The sequence below is a fragment of the Dermacentor silvarum genome, chromosome 7 (assembly GCF_013339745.2).
Source record: "Dermacentor silvarum isolate Dsil-2018 chromosome 7, BIME_Dsil_1.4, whole genome shotgun sequence".
Classification (NCBI taxonomy): Eukaryota; Metazoa; Arthropoda; class Arachnida; order Ixodida; family Ixodidae; genus Dermacentor; species Dermacentor silvarum.
This window is the reverse complement of record NC_051160.1, coordinates 64,472,615-64,486,699: the sequence shown is the minus strand read 5'-3', so window position 1 is coordinate 64,486,699 and position 14,085 is coordinate 64,472,615. Positions and strand designations below refer to the sequence as shown.

The window sequence follows — 14,085 nt, the reverse complement described above, 5'->3', positions numbered from 1 at the left end:
TGCGCACTGGAATAAATTAGCTTCAAACTTAAAGCGCTTCACTATAAGAGACAATCTCAGGGCAAACACATCTGAACCAAATCAATAATAAAGCAGCCACAACGTGCTTTGTGAACCGGTACATTCTACATCGCAGGAAAATCCATGCGCTAACCATAATCTCTACTTTGGCTGAACGACAACAGCGTGAATCCCTCTATTATACAGGTGACGCCCACTACCGCGAGAGCATAGAAAACCTCTCGTGAATAGACGTCGCCTCCGAAATGAACAGCGCTGCATCTCGTAGTCGATTTTTCCACGGTCGAGGCGACGCGGTTAATACGAGCTGGCTCCTAACGAACGCCGGCCTTGGGGAGTCCTGGGGATTGGGCTAGGTACCTCGCGGCGCAAAGGGGCGTAGCCGGGCCGCCGCACTCGTGGAATTTTTGTTGTGCAAGTGGCGGGCAACAGCTGCTTCCCCGCTCTCTGTCGCTCCGTTACTTTTCTACGTCAACGTGGCGGTGAAAGGACTGACGCGCTAGTCTTATCTCGCAGGGTGCAACGCATTCCTCTCAGGACATGCCCAACAGTTGGTACGGTACTACGCGCATCGGCGCTGAGCAATAATGCCTGAAATCGGTGGAGTCCGGAGATAACGACTGCCCGACAGCTTATTCGCAGTGGAGTTTGCCGGTGTTTCGCCAGAGCAGGAGGCATCGAAACCCGTCAACTCGCTTGCTTTCGCGTCCGTGCTGATCGTGCAGAGACGGACGTTTGGCGACAATTTGATTACGGCTCACAGGTCTGTTGGTGGTACCGATTCCCATTCTATAGCTCATATAGGTTATTGAACAGCTCTTTATAGAGAGTGCCACTGAGGACGCTAGTGTTGTAGTTCTATACATTAAGGCATATTGCCGGATTATCTAAACATCTTGATTTGAACCTTATCCCGGCCGCGGCGGCCGCATTTCGATGGAGGCGAAATGCAGAAACGCCCGTGTTTCTTTGTTGTAGTGCACGTTAAATAACTCCAGGTTAATGGGCTGAAATATTATTCTTTTTAGTCACAGGCATTGTTATTTTATTGTGTGGCTGCTCTTAGGCATCAAATGTCACAAAATGAGCCGTGAGAGGACTATCAGGAAACTTCACCACTTACGTAAGATTCCTCAAGCTCGTATCATTACTTTGTGTTGGAATTCACGCGAGGCCGATTTGTAGGGATCCGACGAAACGGCTGTTTTGTTTACGCTTGCATTAGGCACAAAAACTATCCTTCCTTGTCAGCGAGAAAAGAACGTGCACCTACACAGATTTAAAAGACGCAGATAAATAGACAGATAAATACCGGCATGAGAATTAACCATTCAGTCGAGAACAACTCTGATCCCGACAGAACGCTCTCGCAATTTTGTGCTAGTTTCATGGTAACATGGTTTACCAACGTGCTCGACAATGCACTCCACCGAACTTAAACGGCCTGCTCCGTGCTTTGTTTAGAACATCCTAAAGGCCGCCATCAGTGTTTTACCTTCGTTGGGAGGACAAAAAGCTTTTTTTTTGAACTGTTGTTCCTGAGCGACACTGGGCAAGGAAGGGTTCACACAGAGACCATCCTTTCTTTGTTAAACAATAGGTTACTCACAAACGTACTTCGTTCCCTTTGCTTAAAACTACCATTGAACTTTATTCCATCTTAATTTGGTGCGCTGAATGGGCATTCCGCTCAACATGACCACGTGTGAGGCTTTGGCAAACATCAAAAAGTTCTAGCCGAAACGAAACTTGAGGGTTCGTGATTGAATAAGCACCACTGGGCATTTACTGCCACGTCACCTTAAAAATAGCTTCCATGGACATTCAGAAGACGTGCTGGTCGATGGTAGGACAATAAATTCTGCTCTAAGTAATAAGGTGGATCTGTAGCACAAAAGGAACAAATCAGAAATAACGTTTCTTTCGTGTAATTATTTAAAGCGCAATGTGGTATTTCTACGCCAACAGGTTCTAAACATGATGGCTAGCACGAACTTGGCAACAAATCATGGATCGCACCGGCATCGCACACTGTGGCGAAATGAAAATGAAAGGGCTTGTTGCAGTGAATAGTACCTTGGACTTTTAGTATTTCGGTTCATGGCAGTATACCTGATCTGTGTTAATATTGACTCTCAAAGATTTGCAACAGTTTTGCTTACAGTGACGTGGTGTCCCTGCGCACGTGCGCCAATACAACGCGACCTTATTTTGTCTTTTTTGATCGTGTTGCAACCTATTAGACGCTAATGATGAAGTAATTCATGGAGTTTAGAATCCCAAGCTGTACACAGGCCATGAGAGACGCCATTGTACGAGGCTACGGCCGGCACAATTGTGGCCATCTGGGATTTTTGAACTTGCGAGCGAGCGGTTCTGCATTCTGCCCTCACCGGAAAATGAGAATGCACCACCGTGATCGGGAACCGCACTTGCGACCTCGTGCTCATCTTTAGAACTGCGTATAGTCACTGATCCGCCACGGCATAATCCATATAGTAGGTGCACTATTTAGGATGTGTGACTAAAACGTCATATAAATCTTGACAAAGGCAGTAGCACCGCAAGCGTCAACTCTCTGTCAACCTCCTCAGTACCCGAGATGCATTTCTTATTGTGATAATGGGTTGAACGCCAACACATATGCATTAATTACAAGCACGCTATTATAAGCATTGTTGTGCCATGTGCTGTAAAGCTTTCACGACGGCATCGTTGGAACGCAAAACTTAAGTCAAGGAAAAGAAAGACGAAGTTTCAAAGCGGTGAGTCCTGTGAAGCTATTCCGCGTAGTTACCAGTTTTAGGTGACTTGGACACGCTGCGCATAATTGCATCTGCAGCCGAACTCTTCTTTCTCAATTTACAAATAATCGCACAACAAAGTTTTAAGGAACACGCTGAAAGAGTTCTTGCTTCTTACAGAGGACGCGACCATGGCCGCCAGCTCGCTCGGTGACGCTGTCCTCAATTTCTCGGTGGACGTCTACAAGCAGCTTATGCCAAAGGACCACCAGCATGGGAACATCTTCTTTTCGCCATTCAGCATCTCTGCTGCCCTTTCCATGGCACTGGGAGGCGCCCGAAGTAACACGGCGAAGGAACTGTCAGCTGTCCTCCATGTCGACGCTGACGAGGTCCACAGTCACTTTGCGAGCTTCTTTTCGAAACTTCCTGATTACGCCACTGACGTGAAGTTTCACATCGCCAACCGGATGTACGCTGAACAGACATTTCCGGTATTGTCCAGCTACGTGGCTCTCCTTCGCGACAAGTACAACGCGACGATCAAGTCCGTCGACTTCAGGAACAAGTACGAGAGCGTTCGGCAGGAAGTCAATTCCTGGGTAGAGAAGGCGACGGAATCAAAAATCAAGGACCTCCTTCCGAGCGGTAGCGTGGACAACCTGACTACTCTGATACTCGTAAACGCCATCTACTTTAAAGGCCTATGGAGCTCGCAGTTCAACTCAAATTATACGCGCACTTCCGACTTCCACCTGGACACGAAAAACAAGACGCAAGTCGAGATGATGTTTCAGGTGTCCAGCTTCTCGATGGGGCACTTCGATGACATCGAGGTTGAAGCTTTGGAAATACCATACCGCGGCAACAAAACATCCATGGTGGTGCTTCTTCCCAAGGACATTGAGGGGTTGTCCAAACTGGAGGAGCGCTTGACCGCTTCAGCACTTTCCAAACTATTGGAGAACATGCGCATATATTCCAACGTCAAGCTCTACTTACCCAAATTCAAGCTAGAACATGCCGTCAGCCTGAAGGCCACGTTAAAAGTAATGGGGATCAATGACTTCTTCGGACCAGCAGCCGATCTTTCTGCTATAAGCGATGCAGGGAAGCTATCCGCTACCGATGTGATCCACAAGGCCTTTGTGGAAGTCAACGAAGAAGGCACTGAGGCCGCAGCCGCTACCGCTGTAACCATGGTGGTCCGTTGTGCCAGGATGCCCGAAAAAGAGCGTAAATTTGTGGTGGACCGACCATTCATGTTTCTTATCCGAAGCCGTGACCCTGAGGTTGTCCTTTTTGTTGGCTCCGTTCGCCGTTTGTGAACAGAGAAGTGATGCGCAGAAATGCTTGAAGTGTGACTTTAGATATTTGCGGAACAAGAAAGGCGCGCATGTTATGGAATCTAGGTTATTCGGGCTATAACTCTGGGTGTTGAAAATAAACAAGGAGAGATGAGTCTTAAGCCTATGTGTGTCTCAGTATACCGTCCTCACGACTGGTTGAAAGTACTGGGTTGAGTGGTGACTGCCTTGGTCACAAGCAGCATGGCTGACCAAGTGTTTTACAGCGTAAGCTGTTATCGGCTCATTCTAATAGCCGTTTCGGTTCGCGATGATGCCGCCGCCGGCGTTTGGCCGTAACCGCTATCGCCGGAAATGCGAAAAAAAGTACCCGCTCTCCGCCGGGATCGAACCCAGGCTCGATGCATAGGAGTCGGATGCTTTATCACTGAGCCACGCAAACGTTCGCTATGAAGGCCGTTTCACATGCTGCGATTGGAGCGAAAAAAATCGGTGCGATCGCACGCATCGCAATGCGATTTTTTGAGGGCTCATTCACATGACTGCGATTTCAACAATGCGACTGGTGCGACGCCCAGGGTTGCTTGGTGCGAGGTTTTGTCGCACACGCCGCATAATTCCTTTATTGTAATGAAAAAGACGTGCGCGTTATAATATAATTGACGTCTCTTTATTAGGACCAAGTAATTTAAAAACGCTTCAAAGTTTAATTTGTTTTGCAGGCGCAACAGCGGTTTATGAAGTTGAATACGAGGAGGAATGGCAGACGTAAACAGCTGTTTGCAAGTGGTCGTTCAGCGCTGTGTGCTGTCTCGTGTGTGTTTTATGCCCGTGTCGTTCTTCCTGCGGTACAACAAATTACAAGAGGACCTATCAACAAGCCCCTAAAGCTGTTGTCATCGCATATGCAGTATTCGGAATTCGACTGCAGCAAAGTCGTCATGTCAACGCAGAGACCGTCATGTCAACGCTACCCGTGCTTAACGTCAGCTTCTGAAGAAAGGATGTGTGTATATTGCTCGTAATTGCGCATAAGTGGTTCCTGCTCCTTGCAATATTCTTGCACCAAACTTAGCAGCAAGCACCAACCCAAAAGCTCACGTCTGCCCCTGAAGGAAGCCGCAAATGATGTGTGTGTAATTACTGAACGTGCAATGGAATTTGTGTTGTGAACGTTAATCTTAGCACCAGCATGGTTCGTCCGTCGCGGCGCGTGTGCTGTAATTATTTATACAAGTGCTCTCTGAATATTTCGAAAGGCGTTGAAGCCGACACCACATTTTTTAGGAGCTGCAGTCACTTGTGTACGTAGTATCATATCATTCTGACGGACATGGGAGTCGTCTATTTTCTCGTCCTGTTTCTCGCGCTGTTAGTGTGCTGTGAATATGTATCAGGAAGCTTAAGTCAATATTCTGCAGCACGTAGCGCAGCCGCGTAGCCCCACGGCTAACATTAAAATACCTTGTTAGGAGTACGTTTCTTTGTTTAATAACAAAATTGAACGCTAAAATGTTGTATTCATAGTGGTAAATGTAAAGTAAGAAGCTATGGAAACTATCCGTTAATAGCATACGTGTGCTTCTACATGCTTGAGCACATTATCTTAAAAGTGAGGCTGAAAACCCCAGATAACCAAGAACATATGCAATTGGAGCAGGCACTATGGTTCCGTTCCTGGAAATAAAATCCAGCATCCCAGTCTGTTAAGCTAGTCATGTACTTAACATATATTAGACCAATGTTAGAGCATGCTAAATGGAGCCATTTCAAACTAGATTATTTCACCAAAATAAGAAAGTGCAAGGAAAGCGTCAAGGTACAATCTAATCTGCAATTCCCGCACCGATTGTATTAGCAAAACGTTATGCCTCCCTGAATGGCTGCGTTAACCCAATGCTGAAAACAGGGGAAGCCGATTTCCTTTCTTGCTGTTGAAAAGCTGCTAGAATCTCCATAACAGACTACGTATGTTCTGAGGGAAAGTGAGGGGCACTGACAATATCTCCATGCTTTTGTATGAGCTTTCACCTTGAACGAGAACGGAATAAAAATATTTACCCTTGCAAGCCTCAGGATCCAAACATTCTCAAAATTTTGAGGAGCCACATTAAATTTTTGAGATATGGACAATAAAAAGTGTGCCTAAGTACAAGTACACACTGAAAACACTTGAGTGGTTGAGTGGCCAGCTGCGAATGCAAAAGCGTCCATAGCTGCTACCTCGAGGTAACTGCTAGGTGGCACGTGTGTTTCTCCTATAGCCCATGTACCTGGCAAGGGGAATGGTTATACGTAGTCCCACTGCAGCATTGGCCTGTGCTTTTTCTTTTTTTTCAATAGGTGGTGGCTTAGCTGATTCCATCTGTTTATGTATTTATCGTTTGTGTGCATCTTATGTGCATGTGTTTGTATCATGTTCTGATTGTTATACTGGCAGTGATGCAAGCATCTTTTTTTAATATATTGCACCACAGTCATTTATTCAACTTTGTGTTGAAATCTACAAAATGTGGCCACCCAGTAATGGCCAGGACAGCCAGCAGGATTGGCGAAAAATATGATGCAGATCCAATGCACTTGCTTGAATCGACATGAGGCGAAGCTTTCACGCAACGGTCAGTTAAACTCTAGAAAACTAACTGCAGCATGTATAGTTGTCCTTATTTCACCCGATGCAACACGTACTCATATACAATGTTTCCTTATTCACCGCACAGGTCACATAATGTAATGTATAAATAGCACGGTGAACTCAAACGTCGGATCACTAAGACTTCGAACTAACCGTGAGTATGAGTTCGTGTGAGGCTGACTTAGTAGAATTTTGGTGAATACTAGTAAGAGCAAGCTTGGTTGAGTAAACGTTTAGTGAATATTGTCACATGGTAGGCAGGGCAAGCTCATCTGAGTATAATTTTGGTGAATATGAGTCAGAGCAAGCTCGGATAAGTAGAATTTTGGTGATTATGACTCTGAGCAAGCTAGACTGAGTAATGATGGGATGTGATTATACGAGTTTATGCAGTAATACATGTAATTGCAGACTCATTAGCAACATTGCCTCCATCTTTATGGGCAAGACCTATACCTCGTGATGCGTCTGCACACTTTATCAGCTGTGAACATGCAAGAACCACTCACATTTCAAAAGATGCTATCATTCACAGGAAGAAATGCAACCGGCTGACTTCAGTGCACATTTTGATCTGCTTTTGTTTAATGAGTTATCTACTGCTTGTAAAAACAAGGCGTTTGCCTGCTTTTCGCATTATTGCATGTGTTTTGCAGGAAGTAGAGACAGAGAAGCAAGAAAAGGCAAGGATGTTTATGGCGAAGTAGTTCCTTAGAGTACTGCGATATGTTACAACCAGCATAAACAAAAGTAATTCGATGCACTGAAGCAAGCGAAATATGCAATTACCTTTTAATGTGAGGGTTAATACAGATGCAGTAAGGATACAAAGTCTGCAACACACTGAAGGTTTATTGGTTTTTTGTACAGGAGAAAAATGATACATCAGAAAAACGAGAAAAAATCTGTTTAAATATTGCTCCGAAAACAAATTGACAATACTGTTTATTCCCAGTCAAAGCGTTAAATATGCTATTGTAGAACATTCATTACGATATATAGTTTCCACGTTCACTCTGCAAGCCCGATAAGCAGTCGGGTCTCGCAGCGGAAGTAACAGAACCTTGAAATGAGATAATTCATTGGGGGAAATGCGCATGAAAGCCCAAACCAACCGACTGCAACTAAATGGTCGCGCGTATGGCGTGACCTATTGACCGCAGCATTTGTCTGTAGTTGCATATTCTTTAAATTGTTCCATCCGTAAAAGCATACCTCGCTAAAACTGTGACGTTTTCGTATATCGCGAGTTGTCTCTCCAACCAGAAAATTGGGACGACATACACCTCGTAGTATTTACCAACTCGCAGCGCGTGTGAATAACGGAAAATCACGCAAAAGTACGTACTAGCACGTAATATCAGCACCGGAAGCCAACCTACAAAAAGCGTCGCGTGATTAGCAACGTAGCGTGTCAACAAACGCATAGAAATCACAGAAGCGAATTTGACCTATGAGTTTTTATCTGCACTGGTCGCGTGTCGGTGCTGATGTTACGTACCGATTGCGCAATCCAAGGCTCCACTCAATTAGTTGCACTGTTCGAGGCTTGTTGAGCCAATATTTATAGACAAAAAAGTATCTATAAACGTTGCGTTGAGCGACCGCCGCCATTTTCCAAAACAGACAGCGAAATAGCTCTCGGCGCAATTTCGACGGAAAATCGCAGCGATTGCTGCAACGTTGCGACGCTGCGACCAACCGGTTGGTCACGGCCGAAAATCGCAGAATCCGCCCTGCGACTGCGATTTTCGTCGCATGCGACGGAAATCGCACTTCCGGTGCGATGGAAATTGCACCATGTGAAACGGCCTTGAGGCAGCAGAAATATGCCCTTTAAGCGCCCTATAGGCAGGCGCGCAGGCGCAGACCTGCGCGCCTGCCTATAGGGCGCCATCTACTTAATTTGCCTGCAACCTCCGCGCGCGCAGGCGCAGACGACGAGATGCGATTCAGACGAGGCGCGCAATCAACGCTATCCCGTGTTAGATGTGCGCCACGTATTCTGGTCAGCTCTTCGGTACACGTTATGACGTCTCCTCGCACACCTGTACGAACCGCTGCTGAAGAATCCAATCGTAGAGCTACGAGCGCGGCTACAACCAGGCATCATCGGGCTCAGGAGACTGCTGTGCAGAGAGCATTACAAGCTGCAGCTCGCCGTCGGCCTTCGTTCTCGTCAAAATTGAGGCGAGTACACTTTGCCGCAAAGACCCTCTTGGACGTGGTGCCGAAATTGGAGCTACTCTTGCGCCGCTCAACCAGCTTACGCTGTGACTGTGCTGCATGTGCCGCGCAGGCCTGTGACTTTTGAATAGTATCTTCATCAGTGGTTGATGCCATTTCTTTGAGATATCTGTTAAAGTCCAATAAGTATTCAGATGTTGCTGTTCGATGCAGTATGCTAGACGAACGGTAGTCAAGCGGCATTATACGGGTCCCCTACTTCACTTTAACAGGAGCATGGTACAGAGTGCGGGGTTACTGCTTGTGACCTCTATATAAACAAAGACTGCATATGATCATCGTGGCTGAAGGAACGGCGATATGTGATGGATGGTCAGTACAGCCAGCATTGACAGCGAGATACATATGTGCTGCACACACACACACACGCACTCACGCACGCACTATACACACACACGAATACACACATGTATATTGTAAAGACGAAGTGAACTAGGACTCGTGCGCTCGGAAAGCGGGCGCTAGGGGAGAAGAGGAGGGAGCGAATAGACCAGCCGGCCCAGTGAACGGGGGCTGTCTCTGTGTCTCTCTCAGTTATTACAATGGCGCAGCCGACGACAGTCTTAAGGCGCTCCAGCCTTCAGCACCGTGCTGCGGAGGCCTTGCATCGTCCGGCATCTCGCCGTCCAGGGTCCTTCTAGCGAAGGAACGCCGTCAAAGCTTCCCTTGTCATAGATGCCGCGCCTGGGACTACCTAGACCTCCAATCCACCAAGGCATGCCGTCCACGCTGCCTTCGACACGGATCCTCGCCGTCGTACGTTCCTCCTGCGGCCAGGGAACGCTGTCCACGCTTCTCATGCCATGGATCCCTGCGCCATGATGTCATCGCCATCTCAGCCAGCTAGGGATGCTGTTCACGCTCCCCTGGCCATGCTTCCGGCTGCAGTGAGTGCGCGGCCACCCCCAACCCTGGCTCAACGGATGCCGCTCACCGCCCCTTGGTCACTGGTCTAGCTGGTCCCAGTACTACGGCCGCTGCCGCCACCCCAGGGTGTGCGGATTCCACCCCTGGCTCAATAGATGACTCAGCTGGCAGCTTGACATACGTCACGCGAGCCATCTCGTTACTGACACAACAGCTCCAGGGTATGACGAGCGCCTTCGCATCCGTCAGCGCTTGTGTCCTGCCTGGGAACGCCGTCCACGCTTCCCTGCATGCAGTCGGCGTTCGTGGACATCCCGATGTTTCGCGGCTTTCAAGTCGACGTCATCCTTTGGGTTCGCAGCATCAATGCCTTGGGTGATCGTCATGCCTGGCCAGACCACACAAGATGGCTGGTTGCAGCGAAACGACTTTGCGGTGCCGCCTACTACGCAGGTATGAAACAGGGGTCGTGGCCTGAAGGGAGTGCAGCTCTGATGGCTGCTTTCGGCCCGCTTCCTCATGCCTGCGGTGAGTCGGATAAGCGCAGTTCTGCGCGCGGCGATCTGGAGAACTCCCGCTTCGATGCTGAGGCAGGATTGCGCAGCAACGCCTCGACAGGGAGGGCCGCAGGCTGCCCCGTCGTAGACGTCGGCTCTCCGGGTGTCGCCGTCGGCTTCAACCCAGACGGTGGGAAGCGCGTGGTGACCGCCGCTCCTGCGTCGACCCACCACCGGGCGGCGCATCACCAACCGACACCTCCGGCTCCCCCACAAGCTCTGACCACGCAGCAAGCCACCACTGCTGCTTCGACCGTGGCAGTTTACGCCAGCTGAGGTGCTGCGGCGGCAACCCAGTGAAGCTCGGGAGTTGCACCATCTCGGCGCTGCAGCTGCGCCTGGCCAGGTTTTGGTAGATGAGCTCGCAGCCTGCTCCGTGGTAGACCACGGATGCGAGCCATTTTTTCCACCGCGAGGGTCCGTCTCGGCGTCAGCATCCCACACTATACTACCACTGGTAGAAACCGTGACCACTTTCCGTCCACAGCAGTCTGTGCAGCTGCTCCCGAATTCATCAATGCCGGAGCACATGGAAGCACCAACTCCTTTAGTACTTGAGCAGCTAGCACTCCAGGAACCCGATATGTCCTCGGATCGCAGCATGCCGCACCGTCCGGACCCGCCAGATGCTAAAATTTTACGCAATCATTAGTCGAATGCGTGGCTGTTCGCTGCGCACTGAGGGAGACCTCGCTGATGGAAACGAAGGTGAGTAACACGCCTGAGGCCATAATTATCGAAGACCTGCCCGTACACGAAAGACGCGCGAGTGGTGCTCAGGGACGCGTATTTCGCCCCTGAGCCTGACATTCGCGACCAGTCGCCTGGAGCGTATTTTTTCACTCCGGCCAACTTGCACAGTCCGTGCGAACAAGTGTCCAGAGTGTTGGAGATCCCTAATGCTCGACTTAGGTGTCTGCAAGTGGCACTCGCATCTCGTCGTTGGTGTACCATGGTGTAGGGCCGGAAACCGAGCTCGGAGGCGCGAGCGAACGGAACCGGCACGCAAAGAGGAGCGGGCGAGTGAGGGAAGCAGGGCGAGAAGGTCGCGACGCGCATCCCCCTAACGGACTTTCCACGCAAAATACCTTATGCGCCCCTCCGCCTACGACGTCAGAGCATGTAACGAGCGCCAGCGCGCAGTTGGCGCGAGCGAACGAGCGACGGAGCAGGTGCGCGCCGGGTGAGGAGAAGCGAGAGGAGGTAGCGACGTCACCCCTCCGATGTGTTAGGCAGGCGTTCACGCTGTGTCAGGTGATGTGTAGCTCTAATTAGCTTGTCTTTATTTTAATTAGTAATGGCGGGTACCCCTGGTTTAAGTGTGACGTCACTGACGACGGCGCTTGTGGTCTTGGAGTTTCACGGCAACCTGTACTGGTGCTGTGGATATCTAAAGTGTACGACTGTGTGCTTTGGTGTACAGCACTTGGACTTTCCTTAATTGTTTGTAATTATTCCTGAAACAGAATCAGCTCTTTACTCTACTAAAGCTGCGCTTTGATGTCATATATATCATCACAGTAAGTGGAGCCATCAATATCTACATGTTTAATATTTTTATGATTTATTTTTAATTTGATCCCTCATCACTGACAAACCGGAAGTCGGTCCCTAACCGCAAGTCACTGCGCAATAAACAAGAGTGTCACTCGGTGCTCATGCCACCAAAAAGTTGTGCTAAATTAAATGTCACTAACCATATACGTAAGTTTGTACTGGTTTCCAAAGATGCCTCTAAAAGTCCTCAAGTGATGCTCAAATTATGTACTCCATTGAGGCCCAGCTATTTATTTACGCCAATAGCTTTATTGTATCATATTTATATAGAAGGTCACCACAGCGCTCGTCTACGGCCCTCAAAGCTTACGGACCGATCCCATAAACAAGATTACGTTCCCTTCGTTTTTCCTGATAAGGAACATAAACGGATGGTCCACGACAACGCGAATGTCCGGTTTAGGATATCTTTCCGCATACTTCGTGCTTATCACCGCCGTAGCCGCCGCGGCCTCCGTGCCTTCTTCATTCACTTGAACGAACGCCTTGTGGATGACCTGCGAGACAGAAGCCTTGCCGCTCTCAAAGATACCAGAAAGGTCCGCGCTGTCGCTGAACAAGTCTTTGGCTCCGAGGGCAGACAGTGCTTCCTTCAATGAAGCAGAGTACTCGAGCTTGAACTTGGGAAGAGTAAGCTCCACGTTGCCTTTCATGGCTAGGCTATTTAGAGCCGAGCGAAGACGCGACTCCGTGAGCTGCGCTTCCAAGAAAGGCAATCCTTCTACTTCATCGGGGACGAGAATTACCATCGAAAATGTTTTACCAATGTACGGCATTTCCACTAACGTCGCCTTCAACTCCGTGGATTGGGCGACCTTGAATTGTGCCTTCCTCTTGAACATCATTTCCACTTCCACGCTGCTTCTGGAATTGAGATGAAAAGTTTGGTTTTTTGAGTCTCTCTCATAGAACCGCTGTTTCCACGTGCCCTTGAAGTAAATAGCGTTGAGTATAATGAATACGGTGCTTTGTGTCACACTACCGGGCGTAATCAGCTCTGTGATCTTTGATTTCGTTTCTGCCGAGACCCACTCGTTGGCCTCTTTTCGGACTGACTCTGGGTTTTTCTTGAAATCAACTGACTTGATGCGAGCCCTGAAGTCTTTTTCCAGAAGCGCCTGGAATTCCTTGTGGACCTTAAGCTCACGCTCGCTGTACATCAGGTTGGCCACGTGAAAGCTGTTATCAGAATCCCAGCTGTATGGTAACTGATTCAACAACTGCCCAAACTGCTCGTGTATTTTGTCGCTTTCAGTGACGTGAAGAACGGCCGCCAGTTGCTTTGCGGTGTTACCTCGTGCGCCGGCGAGGGTCATTGAAAGTGCGCTGCCTACGCTGTACGGGGAGTAGCCGATGTTGTCTTCCTTATTAAGAGAGTGTAGTTGGGTGTACAGGTCGATGGAGAGCTTGAGCAGGCAGACCCCGAGTGCGGATGACGTCATTGCGCTATGCGATATAGAAAAAGAAAAGAAAAGGACAAGATAACGTTAGAGTATTAGAGAGAAGGCCAAAATCTTAAGGAAATAAGGAATTCCCACATATCACTCATTTTGTTTAACTTCTTCAACAGCATGAAGTCATCGGAAGCTCGCAGTAAGTATGCCGACCTATGGGGTATGACTTGAGTACCAATCAGGTACTGGTGAACGGTCGAAAACCACAAACTGCAAGAATCTGCTTCAACGTTTAAGAAAATCCCACTGCCTATGTCAAATTTAACAAATGTAATTTCACGCCAACTTCTCCGGCTACGCTATACCTACATCAATGTAAGTTTAAATAACAGGTCAGCAAATACTGTCTATACCATTGCACATCTTCTTTATTTTATACTGTGTATTTCGTATTTTCAAGTTTAATTCTCATGAAATCGTAGATCTAACTGGGCATATATTCTTACAGGGAAAGAGAGGTTTAGATTATATTTACAGAATATTTACTAAGCGCCCACTGGCATACAAGGCATACGAGATGCGAAACCAGTGCGCGCGACATCAGATAGTGTCGGCGGCTTCTGTATTGTCTTCAGCGTTGTCTCGAGCATCGCTTGGTAACATCACCCCCATCGGCGAAGGCGCCGTCCCGGTGCTTGCTATATTCGTCCGAGTGGTATTAAGGCGTGTGACGCGGACGAAATCGGTGGAAGGTCC

General features: G+C 48.5%; 2 protein-coding genes across 2 annotated transcripts; one reads left to right on the top strand and one right to left on the bottom strand.

Annotated features, from left to right (window-relative positions):
- The first annotated feature begins 440 nt into the window (after nucleotides 1-440).
- On the top strand, nucleotides 441-4,227 carry LOC119458136 (leukocyte elastase inhibitor B). The gene is made up of 2 exons (XM_037719957.2): nucleotides 441-784; nucleotides 2,946-4,227. Exon 2 carries the CDS (start codon nucleotides 2,957-2,959, stop codon nucleotides 4,091-4,093), a length of 1,137 nt encoding a protein of 378 aa, XP_037575885.1. The 5' UTR covers nucleotides 441-784; nucleotides 2,946-2,956; the 3' UTR covers nucleotides 4,094-4,227.
- An 8,007-nt stretch (nucleotides 4,228-12,234) lies between these two features.
- LOC119458924 (leukocyte elastase inhibitor) lies at nucleotides 12,235-13,377 on the bottom strand. The gene has a single exon (XM_037720779.1). The coding sequence runs from the start codon at nucleotides 13,375-13,377 to the stop codon at nucleotides 12,235-12,237; it is 1,143 nt and encodes a 380-aa protein (XP_037576707.1).
- Between the last annotated feature and the right edge of the window lie 708 nt (nucleotides 13,378-14,085).

Coding starts and splice junctions, on each gene's coding strand:
- LOC119458136 (XM_037719957.2), top strand. CDS start 2,957: ATGGCCGCCAGCTCGCTCGGTGACGCTGTCCTCAATTTCTCGGTGGAC.
- LOC119458924 (XM_037720779.1), bottom strand. CDS start 13,377: ATGACGTCATCCGCACTCGGGGTCTGCCTGCTCAAGCTCTCCATCGAC.